The sequence below is a fragment of the Pristiophorus japonicus genome, chromosome 12 (assembly GCF_044704955.1).
Source record: "Pristiophorus japonicus isolate sPriJap1 chromosome 12, sPriJap1.hap1, whole genome shotgun sequence".
NCBI classification, from domain to species: Eukaryota; Metazoa; Chordata; class Chondrichthyes; family Pristiophoridae; genus Pristiophorus; species Pristiophorus japonicus.
In genome coordinates, this window is record NC_091988.1 from 132,433,518 (window position 1) to 132,449,676 (window position 16,159).

At 51.5% G+C, this 16,159-nt stretch overlaps 1 protein-coding gene across 2 annotated transcripts in view; it reads right to left on the bottom strand.

Annotated features, from left to right (window-relative positions):
• nelfcd (negative elongation factor complex member C/D) overlaps positions 1-12,722 on the bottom strand; it is a 63,772-nt gene extending 51,050 nt beyond the window's left edge. For both annotated transcript variants that reach the window (XM_070895937.1, XM_070895936.1), the window contains exons 1-3: positions 12,544-12,722; positions 4,909-5,024; positions 1,553-1,662 (exon numbers count right to left, since the gene is read on the bottom strand). In XM_070895937.1, coding sequence (XP_070752038.1) covers positions 1,553-1,662; positions 4,909-5,024; positions 12,544-12,678 — 361 coding nt within the window. In that variant the 5' untranslated portion in view covers positions 12,679-12,722. The remainder of the gene's footprint in view (positions 1-1,552; positions 1,663-4,908; positions 5,025-12,543) is intronic.
• Between the last annotated feature and the right edge of the window lie 3,437 nt (positions 12,723-16,159).

Genomic DNA, 16,159 nt, shown 5'->3' on the forward strand with positions numbered 1-16,159 from the left:
AGGTCCCACAGACACAAGGTCCCACAGACACAACACACTCAGACACAAGGTCCCACAGACACAACACACTCAGACACAAGGTCCCACAGACACAACACACTCAGACACAAGGTCCCACAGACACAACACACTCAGACACAAAGTCCCACAGACACAACACACTCAGACACAAGGTCCCACAGACACAACACACTCAGACACAAGGTCCCACAGATACAACACACTCAGACACAAGGTCCCACAGATACAACACACTCAGACACAAGGTCCCACAGACACAACACACTCAGACACAAGGTCCCACAGACACAACACACTCAGACACAAGGTCCCACAGACACAACACACTCAGACACAAGGTCCCACAGACACAACACACTCAGACACAAAGTCCCACAGACACAACACACTCAGACACAAGGTCCCACAGACACAACACACTCAGACACAAGGTCCCACAGACACAACACACTCAGACACAAGGTCCCACAGATACAACACACTCAGACACAAGGTCCCACAGACACAACACACTCAGACACAAGGTCCCACAGACACAACACACTCAGACACAAGGTCCCACAGACACAACACACTCAGACACAAGGTCCCACAGATACAACACAACCCAATTAGCTCCAAGAAAAGAACCTTGCATAACATAATTGCACCAGAAATATCAGACAATTGCTATAAATGCACAACAGATTGAACAGTGTCTGAAAGTGAAAGGGATTGTTTAATGCCTCAAACTACCATAATTTGAACTCGGGTCCAATGAAGAAAATACACCAAATAAACAATGTCACTGAGACAACTGAATCTGGCACTTATCATCGAAGACCGAGACTCCCCATTAAGGAAGCACCTAACTCATTGCTGTCGGTGTGTTACCAAGGGGGGATTCACACTGATACACCAACTCAAGGTACCACAGCAACCAGGGGTGGTAGAATCACCTCCACACCCTTTAGTTCCCACTGTGATGGAGAGAGAAAATGAGGAGCGTCGATTCTGAACCTGAACCTCCCTAAAACATGGGCGGCAGCTGCTGAGAGCATCAGGGCCCAAGCTAAGTCACAGGCACCTCACCGCGCTCTCAGAGACACCCAGCAGAAAGGGTTGGATTCCCTCCACAGGGAAAGATCAGCGAGTTATCCTCAATACATCAAAGGCATGTTCAATTGGTATTTATTAGCTTTACCACTTGGAGTCCTTGAACATCCATATGCAACATCCCCACTGACACCTGGAAGTCCCTGGCCAAAGACCTCCCTAAGTGGAGGAAGCACCTCGCGTCTCATCGCCGAGAACATGCAGAAATCAAGCGCAGGCAGCAGAAAGCACATGCGGCAAACCTGTCCCACCCACCCTTTCCTACAACGATTATCTGTCCCATCTGTGACAGGGACTGTGGTTCTCGAATTGGACTGTTCAGTCACCTAAGGATCATTTTTAGTGTGGAAGCAAGTCTTCCTCGATTCCGAGGGACTGCCTATGATGATGATGATGATCAGCCTTAATTGTTTATCCAGTGCTGGCCACGGGTTACCTGTCTGAATCAGCCACTCTGCCAGCAGGTTTACAGTCTGTGCCACTGCCGTGTAATTCTCAGAGAGCATCTGGATCACATGTTCTGGAGAGCCACCTGCCTGGAAATACCTGGGGAAGTGAAACATATACAATCAAGGTCAATCACCATCATAGAATCATAGAATAGTACAGCACAGAAGGAGCCCATTGTGTCTGCGCCAGCTCCTTCGAAAGAGCTATGCAGTTAGTCCCACTACCCCAGCTCTTTCCCCATATTACATTGCAACAGTGACTACACTTCAAAAGTACTTCATTGACTGTAAAGCACATTGGGACATCCTGAGTTTGTGAAAGATGCTATATAAATGCAAGTCTTTTTATCTTTCTATACCCCAGTATTTATCCAATTTCCCTTTGAAAGCTACTATTGAATTTGTATCCATCACCCTATCAGGCAGCACGTTCCAAATTTTAACCACTCGTTGCATAAACAAGTTTTTCCTCAAGTCGTCTCTGCGTCTTTTGCCAATCACCTTAAATCTGTGCCCTCTGGTTATCGACTCTTCAGCCATTGGAAACATTTTCTCTTTATTTACTCTATCTAAACCATATTCCACACAGTCCAGGGTCACCATCAAATCCCACACTGCCCAGGGTCAGTCACCATCATATCCCACACGGCGCAGGGTCACCATCATATCCCACACTGCCCAGGGTCAGTCACCATCATATCCCACACGGCCCAGGGTCACCATCATATCCCACACGGCCCAGGGTCACCATCATATCCCACACGGCCCAGGGTCACCATCATATCCCACACTGCCCAGGGTCACCATCATATCCCACAATGCCCAGGGTCAGTCACCATCATATCCCACACAGCATCTCTCTCAGATGAGACAGTAACTCTAGAAAGACTTGCATTTATATAGTACCAGATGTTCCAAAGCACTTTACAGCCAATAAAGTACTTTTCTGAAGTGTAGTCACTGTTGTAATGTAAGAAACGCAGCAGCCAATTTGCGCACAGCAAGCTCCCACAAACACCAATGAGATAATGACCAGATAATTTATTTTAGTGATATTGATTGAGGGATAAATATTGCCCAGGACACCGGGGATAACTCCCCTGCTCTTCTTCAAAACAGTGCCATGGGATCTTGTACGTCCCCGAGAGGACAGAGGAGGGTCTCGGTTTAACATCGCAAGACAGCACCTCTGACCGTGCTGCACTCCCTCAGCACTGCACTGGGAGTTTGAGCCTAGATTTTTGTGCTCAAATCTCCGGAGTGGGACTTGAACATACAACCTCCTGACTCATAGGCGAGGGTTCTACCCACTGAGCCACGGCTGACACAACTCTAAGGGTCAGTGTGTATTGGAGGGGACGGTAACACTAGGAGTCAGTGAGTGTGTATTAAAGGACAGTAGCTCTAGTAGTTAGTGATGTGACTGCTCTGTACTTTCTGTGACTTGTATTATTTTTCCTGAAAAATTAGCCTGCAAAGCCTGAGGGGCACTCCAGAAGTCGGGTAGTGTTCGAAAGGGGCTGTTCAGATCCCAGTGATGGTGCGACAGTCAGAGACAATTTTGATATTTTTCTCAAGCGCAGCTGACTGATAGCTGTATATTACGAATAACTCAGCAGGCACTGAATTAAAAACAGTAAGCACTCCTTTTTGCTCAACATAGCTGGGTTGGGGTTTTATTTTGATAAAACCTGTTCAGTAACTTGCACCAACGTAACATCTCCAGAATGAACATTGTTGAATATTGGGATTTGGAATTCTTGTGAAGTTAGAGGTTTGGCGCCACACTGTGGTCAGGAACATGTACTGCAAACTCATAAAATGTCCAACATCCATCCCATGTTTTGTTTCCAGAAAGCCTTTGACAAGGTCAGTCAGACACAGGAAACTACGGAAGATCAAAGGGTATGGAATCAGGGGAAGGCTAGCAAAAGGGAGTCGGAGTTTGGGGCAGTTTCTCAGAGTGGTTGGAAGTGGGAATCACAGGGTTCAGTTCTGGGACTGTTCACTGGTCTCGAGCGTATTTAGTTATTGAAATGGTTTTAACCAACTAACAAGATGCCAAAAGCTATACTGAATTCCAAACGCATCTCCACACATTGTGCAAAAAGGGAGTGTACATCAATGCAATGTGTAAATCAAGCACGACCACTTCCCTTGGAGTGCTAAAGCCGGCAGGAGGGCCGGTAGTGGTTCAGCGCTGCTCCATGTCACGGGCAGCGCTGCAGGGAATAGAAGCTCCTTCCCACCCTTAAAGGGAAGGGCCAATGCTGCAGGCTCTGAGTTAGATCCATTTTCCTCCTAGCCGACGGCAGCCGCGATCCGTGACGATCAGCCCCAAGCACTGTAACAGAGTGCAGGGCTGATCGATCGCGGCACAGCAAAATGGTAAAAAACTTACCAAAGGGGTCAAAACAATTTTTTTTACTTACCCGAGCGGCCTTACCTTTAAATCCTGCTCTCTTAGCGGCTGGCCTCCCTCACAACGCCTCCTGTAGCTGTCGGTGTCGACGCCTGGTGACGCTGCAGGGGCGGAACCAAAGTTTGCATCCGGGGCAATACCGGGTGATGTGCAGCCGGATGATGTCACGATCTCCGGCGTGCAGGAGAATGTGGCGCTAGGGGTTACTGCCGCTGCACACCTCCATGGCAACTTCGCGGGCGTTGGTACTCTCGCCGTGCCCGGTGGCAGAGCCGGTATCGCCCCAGTATCGCCCCCCCGCAGGCACTAACAGGAGGCGCAAAGGAGGCCAATTTCTCCCTCCTGTGCTTTGTGCATTATCCTCTGTGCAACACACACATTTCAAGCTAAATACTATAAGGTATAGAGGGAACAGATGAAAAGAGACTGTTGCCATGGTTATAGGATTTTTTTGAACAAAAGAAATGTTCTATTTTTACTTCATAGCTGAAACATACTCAAAGGGGATAAGAAAACTACGGAAACTTTGGTCCACAGCGCTGGGTGTGCCTGGTGCCATGTGTGACTGGCACAGCGCTGGGTGTGACTGATGGGACATGTGACTGGCACAGCGCTGGGTGTGACTGGTGGGACATGTGACTGGCACAGCGCTGGGTGTGCCTGGTGCCATGTGTGACTGGCACAGCGCTGGGTGTGCCTGGTGGGACATGTGACTGGCACAGCGCTGGGTGTGACTGGTGGGACATGTGACTGGCACAGCGCTGGGTGTGCCTGGTGCCATGTGTGACTGGCACAGCGCTGGGTGTGACTGGTGGGACATGTGACTGGCACAGCGCTGGGTGTGACTGGTGCCATGTGTGACTGGCACAGCACTGGGTGTGACTGGCGCCAGGCTAGTCCATAACTGCGAGTTTCAGTTACCTTTTCAGTGTGTTGAAGACAGGTGGCTCCATTATGTAATCTCGGCTGGAAAATTTCTGCAGGCACTCCTGCTGCACCTCCGCATCATCTTCACCATCCCCATCGTCCTCATCGTGCTATCCGGGGATATCAGATTGTTAATGAGGCCAGCAATGTGCTTCCCGTGTAGTCCTTTTCCCTCTCCTTCCTTTCTCATTTCCCCTCCCCCTCCCCTGAAGGTGCTGACATAAACTTCAAACCTAAAGCTTCAAAACCCAAAACCAAGGGTCACCCTCGTGAGTCAGATCTTTTATTCTGATGAAAGAGTAATGGTAAGGCACAACAACTAATTGTATTTATATAGCACCTTTAACATAGTAAAACATCCCCAAGGCACATTAGCAAACAAAATTTTACACCCAGCCACATCGGAAGACATTAGGGCAGGTGATCAAAAGCTTGGGCAAAGAGGTAGGTTTTAAGGAGTGACTTAAAGGAAGGAGTGGTGGAGAGATTTAGGGAGGGAATTCCAGAGCTCAATGCCAAGGCTGCTGAAGGCACAGCCGCCAATAGTGGATCGATGAAAATAGTAGATGCGCAAGTGGGTAGAATTGGAGGAACACAGAAATCTCGGAGGGTTGTAGGGCTGGAGATGGGTTCAGAGATAGCCAGCTCATTCAAGCTCTCCAGGCATGTCACTGCGATCGGGGGTCTCAGATTCAACTCTTAGCCTGGGCTGGATTAGCTCTTGGTTAGGATGGCAGAAGCGTTACAATTGGCCTCAGCGCCCTGGGTTAGAATTCCACCAGAGTCTGCCATCCTGGCCGTTATCCAGTTACGGGAAGCACACGCGTGTTGGGACAAGAACATATTGGACTCTCTTGTGATGTCCCCATTGGTCAAATGGTCAATCAAAACACATGCAGAATGCCACCATTGACAACGTATCATAGGACTGCTGGTACCTATGGAGTCATACCCCAGAGAGTCAATGACATCGGGACAGTTGAGAAAACCATCAGTGGTGGAGGGGGAGGGCTGATAAAGAGACCGATAGGACTGGCAGGTCATAGATTTCAAGCTGGGAGCACGCATCATCCTGCAAATCATTTAATTTCTGATTTGTTCTACACTTCTTGGTGAAGCAGCACATTATTCCCCATGCTGTAAACCAATGGGGACACTTCCTGCAGTAACACAGGGACCTTTGGGAGGTTGAGACTGTCTGCTGGACCTTAAATCAGATGGATTCCTGGGACTGTGTTAATATTAGCAAAAGGGTTCCCATGACGACGTTAGTATTTTCAGAGGATCCCAGGAATGTCAGTATTTGCAGGGGGTCCTTGGGAGTGAGTCAGTATTTGCAGGGGGTCCCTGGGAGTGAGTCAGTATTTGCAGGGGGTCCCTGGGAGTGAGTCAGTATTTGCAGGGGGTCCCTGGGAGTGAGTCAGTATTTGCAGGGGGTCCCTGGGAGTGAGTCAGTATTTGCAGGGGGTCCCTGGGAGTGAGTCAGTATTTGCAGGGGGTCCCTGGGAGTGAGTCAGTATTTGCAGGGGGTCCCTGGGAGTGAGTCAGTATTTGCAGGGGGTCCCTGGGAGTGAGTCAGTATTTGCAGGGGGTCCCTGGGAGTGAGTCAGTATTTGCAGGGGGTCCCTGGGAGTGAGTCAGTATTTGCAGGGGGTCCCTGGGAGTGAGTCAGTATTTGCAGGGGGTCCCTGGGAGTGAGTCAGTATTTGCAGGGGGTCCCTGGGAGTGAGTCAGTATTTGCAGGGGGTCCCTGGGAGTGAGTCAGTATTTGCAGGGGGTCCCTGGGAGTGAGTCAGTATTTGCAGGGGGTCCCTGGGAGTGAGTCAGTATTTGCAGGGGGTCCCTGGGAGTGAGTCAGTATTTGCAGGGGGTCCCTGGGAGTGAGTCAGTATTTGCAGGGGGTCCCTGGGAGTGAGTCAGTATTTGCAGGGGGTCCCTGGGAGTGAGTCAGTATTTGCAGGGGGTCCCTGGGAGTGAGTCAGTATTTGCAGGGAGTCCCTGGGAGTGAGTCAGTATTTGCAGGGGGTCCCTGGAAGTGAGTCAGTATTTGCAGGGGGTCCCTGGGAGTGAGTCAGTATTTGCAGGGGGTCCCTGGGAGTGAGTCAGTATTTGCAGGGGGTCCTTGCAGGCTGTAGCTGGAAGGAAGCCAAGTTAAAGCATTACAGGTGGGCAGAGGAGATTGCGGCCTCAGAAAGGATAGAGGAAAGGGGACACTGGTGGGATTGCAGTCTTGAGTGAGTCAATATTTGCGGGCTCCCTCAATGCAGAAAGATTTGAAAACCGTTATGATCCGTTAGGTAGTCAGCTGTTCTGAAATAAAAACAGAAAATGCTGGAAATACTCAGCGGGTCAGGCAGCATCTGTGGAGAGAGAAACAGAGTTAACGTTTCAGGTCGATGACTCTTCGTCAGAACTGGCGAATGTTTGAAATGAACAGATTCTTAAGGAGCGCTGAAAGGAGGAGGGGAGGAAAGAACAAATGGGCAGGTCTGTGATAAGGTGGAAGACAGGAGAGATTTGAGAGACAAAAGGGATGATGGGCCGACTTGAGATGGTAATGGCAGGAGTTAGAAAAAGATTAGTCTAGATAGGGTGTGAATGGCGGGATAATTACCAGCTGCATGGGAGACAGAGAGAAAAAAATACAGAAGATCAGGGGGGGGAGTTACAAAAAGGGGGAAAGGGAGCCACAGATGGGCAGAGGTTATGTTCTGAAATTGTTGAACTCAATATTGAGTCCAGAAGGCTGTAAAGTGCCTGAACGAAAGATGAGGTGCTGTTCCTCAAGCTTGCGTTGAGCTTCATTGGAACAGTGGAGGAGGCCGAAGGCGAAGATGCCGGAGTGGAGTGGAGTGGAGAATTAAAATGACAGGCGACCAGACGCTCAGAGTCACACTTACATAGAAATATAGAAATTTACAGCGCAGAAGGAGGCCATTTCGGCCCATCGTGCCCGTGCCGGCCGACAAAGAGCTGCACAGCCCTCGGTCAGCAGCCCCGAAGGTTACATATAAACCTATGAACAATGACGGAAAGGCAAAGAGCACCCAGCCCAACCAGTCCGCCTCACACAACTGCGATACCCCTTATACTGAAACATTCTACACTCCACCCCAACCGGAGCCATGTGATCCCCTGGGCGAGGCAAAAACCAGATAAAAACCCCAGGCCAATTTAGGGAGAAAAACATCTGGGAAAATTCCTCTCCGACCCATCCAGGCGATCGAAACGAGTCCAGGAGATCACCCTGGCCGTATTCGATTCCCAGAAGTACTTACCATTATATCTGTGCCGTCCAACAATCCCAATTACCAGTCTAATCCCAATTACCAGCTCTAGGTCCGTAACCCTGCAGGTTACTGCACTATAAGTGCCCATCCAACTATCTCTTAAAAGTGGTGAGGGTTTCTGCATCCACCACTCTTCCAGTCAGTGAGTTCCAGATCCCCACAACCCTCTGCGTAAAGACCCCCCCCCTCAAATCCCCTCTAAACCTTCCAACAACCACCTTAAAACTATGCCCCCTCATAATAGTCCCCTCCACCAATGGAAAAAGACCCTTACTATCCACTATGTCCAGGCCCCTCAATATTTTGTACACCTCAATGAGCCCTCCTCTCAACCTCCTCTGTTCCAATTAAAACAAACCCAGCCTATCCAATTTGTCCTCATAACTAAGATTCTCCATTCCAGGCAGCATCCTAGTAAATCTCCTCTGCACCCTCTCTAGTGCAATCACATCCTTCCTATAATACGGCGACCAGAACTGCGTGCAGTACTCCAGCTGTGGCCTAACCAAAGTATTATACAATTTAAGCATAACCTCCCTGCTCTTGTATTCTATGCCTCGGCCAATAAAGGCAAGCATTCCGTATGCCTTCTTACCCACCTGGCCTGCTACTTTCAGGGATCTGTGGACAAGCACTCCAAGGCCCCTTTGTTCATATAAACTATTAAGTGGCCTACCGCTTAATGTGTATACCCTTTCCTTATTAGCTCTCCCAAAGTGCATCACCTCATACTTCTCTGAATTAAATTCCACTTGCTCTGCCCACCTGACCAGTAGATTGATATCCCCCTACAGCCCATGACTTTCCTCTTCATTATCAACCACACAGCCAATTTTAGTGTTGTCTGCAAACTTCTTAATCATACTCCCTATATTCAAATCTAAATCGTTGATATATACCACAAAAAGCAAGGGACCCAGTACTGAGCCCTACAGAACCCCACTGGAAACATCTTTCCAGTCACAAAAACATCCATCAATCATTACACTTTGCTTCCTATCTGCAAGCCAATTTTGGATCCAACTTGCCACTTTGCCCTGGATCCCATGGGCTTTAACCTTCATAACCAGTCTACCATGTGGGACCTTATCAAAAGCCTTGCTAAAGTCCATATATACAATATCACACACACGACCTCATCGACCTCCTCACGGACTGAACGGAGGTGTTCTGCAAAGCGGTCACCCAATCTGCGTTTGGTCTCCCAGTGTAGAGGAGACCATATCGTGAGCAGCGAATACGGTGTGCTAAATTGAAAGAAGTACAAGTAAATCGCTGTTTCACCTGATCCGCTGAGTTTTCCAGGATTTTCTGTTTTTATTTCATATTCCAGCCTCCAGAGCATTTTGTTTTTGTTTGAGTTAGCTGTTCTGGTTAGATTTAACATTGTATGTCATACAAGTCTCTAGCTAGAAAAACACATTTCACGAATAGAAATGTGACAGATTGAAGCAATTTACACTTTTAGTTATTGGTACTACTGCACAGAGAACAGCACAGGCAAGTGAACTTCCTGCACAAAGGCAAAATACTGCGGGTGCTGGAAATCTGAAATAAGAAAAGAAAATGCTGAAAATACTCGGCCTGGCCCCGTGCAGAAGCTGCTTAGAGGATGCTGTGATTGGACGGGACGGACAGAAGAGGGATTGAGGGAGGGCAATCGCAGTCAGTGCTGACCTTTGTTTTGTTGCTGATGAATGTTCATTGAAAATTTTGCTTGATGAATTAATGTCTCAACATCATGTGATAACAGAAATGGAAACGGAGGGAGAGCTGCAGTTTCTGAAGAAACAGGCTTTTGCTGGAGGGACAGGGGGCAGCCTGGTAATGATTAAAGTGGCTGGAATTAAAACAGAAAATGCTGGAAATACTCAGCAGGTCAGACAGCATCTGTGGAGAGAGAAACAGATAACGTTTCAGGTTGATGACCCTTCGTCAGAACTGGAAAAAGTTAGAGATGTAACAGGTTTTTAAGCAACTGTCGGTGCAGGGGGAAGAAAGAACAAAAGGGAAGGTCTGTGATAGGGTGGAAGACAGGAGAGATTAGAGAGACAAAAGGGATGATGGTGCAAGGCCAAAGGAGTTGGAAATGGGACAAGTTAAGAAACAAAAGATGTCCAGATAGGGTGTAAATGAGAATGACAGAATCATCACCGGCTGTCATGGGACAGAGAGAAAAAAAACAGAGAAAAAGAGGGAAAGAAAAATAGGGGGAAGGGTATATGGTTTGAAATTGTTGAACTCGATGGAGTCCAGAAGACTGTGAAGTGCTTAAAGGAAAGATGAGGTGCTGTTCCTCGAGCTTACATTGAGCTTCGCCAGAACAGTGTAAGAGGCCGAGGATGGAGAGATCAGAGTGGGAGTGGAGCGGAGAATTAAAGTGACAGGTGACCGGACTGAACCGAGATTCAATCACAGCAACAACTTGTATTTATATAGCGCCTTTAAAAAACCCTCACCACATTTAAAAAGTACTTGGATGTGCACTTGAAGTGCCGTAACCTGCAGGGCTACGAACCAAGAGCTGGAAAATGGGATTAGGCTGGGTAGCTCTTTGTCGCTTGGCGTGGACATGATGGGCCCAAAGGGCCTCCTTCCGTGCTGCAAACTTCTATGATTCTATTAACGTAGTAAAACGTCCCAAGGTGCTAAACATGAGTGTTATAAGACGAAAAAAAATTTTGACACCGAGCCGCACAAGAAGAAATTACAGCAGATGCTTGGTCATGGAGGTTGGTTTTAAGGAGAGTCTTAAAGGAGGAAACAGAAGTAGAGAGGTGGAGAGGTTGAGGGAGAGAGTTCCAAAGCTTAGGGCCCAGGCAGCTGAAGGCACAGCCACCAATGGTTGAGCGATTATAATCAGGGATACTCAAGAGGGCAGATTTGAGGAGCGTAGATATCTCGGGGGGGGGAGACATTGTGAGACTGAAGGGGATTACAGAGATAGGGATGGGCACGGACAATGCAGTCTCCTTTTCATTGGGGACACCAAATGCAGATTGGGTAACTGGCTTGCAGAACACCTCCGTTCAGTCCGTAAGCGTGTCTCCGGGCTTCCGGTCGCCTGTCATTTTAATTCTCTACACCAGATGCTGCCTGAGCTGCTGAGTATTTCCAGCATTTTCTGTGCTTATTCCAGATTTCCAGACTCTGCAGTATTTTTGCTTTTGTATTAAAGTGGCTGGAATTGGGTTAACCCCGCTCCTTAAAACCTACCTCTTCGAGCAAGCTTTTAGTCGTCTGCTGTAATTTCTTCTTAAGTGGCTCGGTGTCAAATTTATTTGTTTTGTCTTCAAACACTGCTGCGAAGCGCCTTGGGACTACGTTAAAAAGCGCATGCTGCTGCAGGAGGGCGAAGGCTGTGAAGAGGGCAACTGGATTTGACGTCACCCAAATCCATTGGGGTGTGGGCAAGTACAGCTGGAGTGGCGAGGTCAGGACGAAGGAACAGCGAGAGTTCGGGGCACAGGAGAGATGAAGACCCAGGGGCAGCATGGGCCAGCCCACACTGCGATACGTGTGCACCCATGGCTGCCGCTCGCCGCTCCTTTTATGTCCCCGACCTGCGAGGGAACATCAGCGGCAGGTCGGGGCCATAAAAGGAGCGGCAAGCGGCGGCCAAGGGCAGCGTACCACGGCAAGGTACAGCGCGAGCTGGTGCAGGAGGGGGACGGCTGTGAAGAGTGATGTCATCAAGATCCAGCTCGGTGATTGGAGCGTGGGCAGGTACAGCAGGAGTGGCGAGGTCGGGGTGAAGGAGCGGCGAGAGATTGCAGAGGGACGTGACCGGGGCCCAGGGGAAGCGTGAGTTCGGGCCCAGGGGAAGCGTGAGTTCGGGCCCAGGGGAAGCACGGGCCAGCCCACACTGTGATATGTGTGCGCACTAGGTCCGTGCAGCAGAGCAGGTCTCCAGTCATCTTGGTTAATCCTTGCCACTGGACCAAGACCGAGCTCTGTCAAGCCCGTGTGGTGGCTGGTGTGCAACGGCCCCCAAACATTAAAAAAATCCACGCACAGGCATCTTCCAGGAACTTCAGGATGTAGTTCGGGGTCCTTCATTGAAACACCTGTGAACTTGTCCTTTTATTGGTGTGGAAGCAAGTCATCCTCGCTTCCAGGGACCACCTATGATGATGATAAATAAAAGTTGTTTTTGTTAGCCCGCCCCTATGTTGACCACGCCCCCATTGTGGTGTTAGCCACACCCTCTGCCATTGGCCACGCCCTCCGCCATTTGCCTTGCCCTGCCCCGCCCCTCTCCCTCACGGCGCCTGTCCGCCATTCGCGGCCTGTTGTTTGAACAGAAGAAGAAAGCGGATTCCGGGGCCCCCGGTCTCACCATGGAGCCGTCCTGCTCCTCCCAGTCCGCCGCGGTCCCGAAGTACTCCTCGCTCATGCCCTTGCCCCGGAGCCCCCCGCCGCCGGCCCCGGCGGCTCCAGCGCCCCGGCCGCTGCTCTCCCCCAGGCCGCTCATGGACCGACACACAGCAAACAAACAGCCGCTCCCGGCAGCGGGGCTCCCCGGCCTGCTGCCGCGCTTGGCCTCCGCGCACAGCGCCACCTACCGCGCCGGAGGAGCCTGCTCAGCCGCTGCCACCTCCCAGCTGCTACTCACTGTCAAGTCTAGAGGTTAAACATGTCACTTTGGTGACCTCTCACAAAACACAGTCCCCTGGTCTTTATATGTATGATTCTGTGCTGGGGCGCCAGCTGTTTACATTGTACATTAATGATTTAGACATAAGAATTAGGAACAGGAGTAGGCCATCTAGCCCCTCGAGCCTGCTCCGTCATTCAACAAGATCGTGGCTGATCTGGCCGTGGACTCAGCTCCACTTACCCGCCCTCTCCCCGTAACCCTTAATTCCCTTATTGGTTAAAAATCTATCTATCTGTAACTTGAACACATTCAATGAGCTAGCCTCAACTGCTTCCTTGGGCAGAGAATTCCACAGATTCATAACCCTCTGGGAGAAGAAATTCCTTCTCAACTCGGTTTTAAATTGGCTCCCCCATATTTTGAGGCTGTGCCCCCTAGTTCTAGTCTCCTCGACCAGTGGAAACAACCTCTCTACCTCTATCTTGTCTATCCCTTTCATGATTTTAAATGTTTCTATAAGATCACCCCTCATCCTTCTGAACGAGTAAAGACCCAGTCTACTCAATCTATCATCATAAGGTAACCCCCTCATTTCCGGAATCAGCCGAGTGGATCGTTTCTGTATCCCCTCCAAAGCCAGTATATCCTTCCTTAAGTAAGGTGACCAAAACTGCACGCAGTACTCCAGGTGCGGCCTCACCAATACCCTGTACAGTTGCAGCAGGACCTCCCTGCTTTTGTACTCCATCCCTCTCGCAATGAAGGCCAACATTCCATTCGCCTTCCTGATTACCTGCTGCACCTGCAATCTAACTTTTTGGGATTCATGCACAAGGAACCAATCGTAGAGCAGTGGAGGCGTGTCCTGCACAGTAGGAGCTGAGCTGCAGAGAGGAGCAGCCATCAACTTGAGCTCCTGCCTGGAGAGCCCTGAGACCAGCCCAGGAAGAGAAGGAAGAAAGGGGCTTCAACACCAACTTTACCCAGAGGGAGAGGAGGAGGAAGCAGAAAACATTAAACATCTTTTACCATTTCTGCAAGGAGTTGGAGAGAGGGGGAAAAACCACAACAACCATCCAGTGTGGAAGGAGGGAGACTCAACATTTCTACAGGTGGGTGTGGGTGCATTTCCCCAAACAGACTTTGTTGTATCGGTGGGGGGAGGAAAGAAGACCACTGAGGGCCGGAACATCGCGGGGGGTGTGTGTGTGTGTGTGTGGTAGTGTGCGTGGGGGCCGTGCTTACAACTGGGCCCCCCCCACAATTGGAACCCCCCCCACCCCCCACATTTGCCTGGCCTGGGATAGCTGGAGCTACCAGGCTGAAGATTGTCATCAATCACCCAATTAAAGATCGTTAGGAGTGCCTGGTGGCTCCAGCTACCCCAGGTGAAGACATCTTCTCCCCCCACCTGAAGACCACCCCAAAGACTTTTGTGTTTTGCCATCTGGGGAGTGCACCCACCCACAGCTGCGAGGGGAGACCTGCCCTCGCAGTCCCCCCCTTCCCACCCCCCTCTCTCTTTCTCTGTTACTCTGTTTCTCCCCTCTCTCTCTGAGAGCCTCTTCCTTCCAAATTTGCAAAAAAAAAACCAATTAAGACAACTGAGCAGAGGGAGCAAGGCCTCTCCCCAATTGTCAACGAGGGGAGAGGTGCCTCGTTAAGGGCTCCTCTGCTCAGTGAACATAAGAGGCCATTAAAGACCTTTAAGGCCTGTGACTTTGGGGTGGGTGTAGCCCTTAAAGGGACCCCGTGATGGCGACCCCATCCACGCCGGTGGCAGGGCCAGCGAAGACGTATGGGCAGGTGGCAACCGCTTCCACAGCACCTCCTGCGCCACCCGCTGCCCTGCCACCATTTAGATTAATTACTAGAAAACACGGGGTCAAGAGCTACACTCACCCCACAATGAGCATTGAGGAGTGCGTGCGGGCGATGGCTGGGGTAGTCGGCCCCTCGGCCATTGTCGCAGCCTCCAAGATGTCTGGGAAGGCTGTTTTCTTCCTGGGGTCGGAGCGGGCGGTGTCCCTGGCCCTCGAAAAGGGGCTCACGGTGGGCGGGACGTTCCTGCCGGTGGATCCTCTCGAGGCCACCGCGCAGAGGGTCATCGTGTCGAACGTCCCGCCCTTTGTTCCCGCTGAGCTCCTCCTCCCTCACCTACAACAACTGGGGGAGGTAAGGTCAGGGATCAACCCCATACCGCTCGGCCTCAGGGAGAACAGCCTGCGCCACGTGTTCTCCTTCCGCCGCCAGCTCTTTGTCCGGCTGGCGCGGGAGGACGTGACAGAAGGGCACTTTAATGTGGTGCACGAGGGGACTGCCTACCGCGTCTTCTGGACGTCGGACGGCGTGCGGTGCCATGCCTGCAGGGAGGTGGGGCATGTTCGCAAGAACTGCCCCGCCTCCAAGGCCGCCAAACCACCGAAGGCGGCCAAGGCTGGCGCTGCCGCCACCCCTCCCCCTAGTTGCGTCCGCGTGCCGGGAGCCATGGGTGCGCGGGCATCGTCGGAGGCCTTTGTTTTCAGGGCCTCCGGCGGGGGGGAGGGAGAGCGTCCGAGCGGAAAGAAGGCGCGGAAGAAGGAGAAACATCTAGAGGCGGGTCCCCTCGGTGCGCCGGAAAGTCTGACCACCGCGCTCAGCCCAACCCAGTCACCGGCGAGCGCGGGGTGCCCCGAGCCCGTGCCCGGGCCCTTGAATACCACCACAGAGGGGCCCAGGCGCGGGCAAGAAAAGGAAAAGGGGGGGGCGGAGCGGGAGGCCTCGGCAGACATGGAGGTCTCCCTGACTCCGCGCGCCCCCAGGAACAAAAAGAGGCACCGCCCCAATGAGGCGGAGGGGGAACAACATCCCTCCGCGGAGGAGGCGGTGCCCGCCGCGTGTCCCGCGTCCCCCACCAGCGCCCCCAAATTGCGCTGCAGGCGCGAGGAGTCTTTCCCCGGGGAGGGTGAGACAGTTGAGGCTGCCCAGCCTCTGCCTCCCGGGGATGGAGTGGAAGATCTGCCTGTCGTGGGGGGCGTGGGGACCGCGGAGGAATGCGTAGCCGCCGGGCCGGGCGTCCCGGGGACTGAGGCGGGCGAGGCCGAAAAGGCCGAACCTGAGCCCGCCCAGCTATTACCCAACTTCCCCCGGGATTTGCTCGACCCGGCAGAGAATGAAACAATTGATTTTAATGATACTGTAGATGCTGGGCCGGGGGGTGGCAGCGGGGAGGGGGAGGAACACCCACCCTCGCCCCTTACTTTGGAGCTGGAGCACTTGGAGGGCCTGGGGATTTCCTATGGCCGGGTCTCTCCTTGTTCTCCGGTTCCTGGGGCGGAGGGGGAACCCCTTCCGCTGTCATTTCCCGACCCAGCAC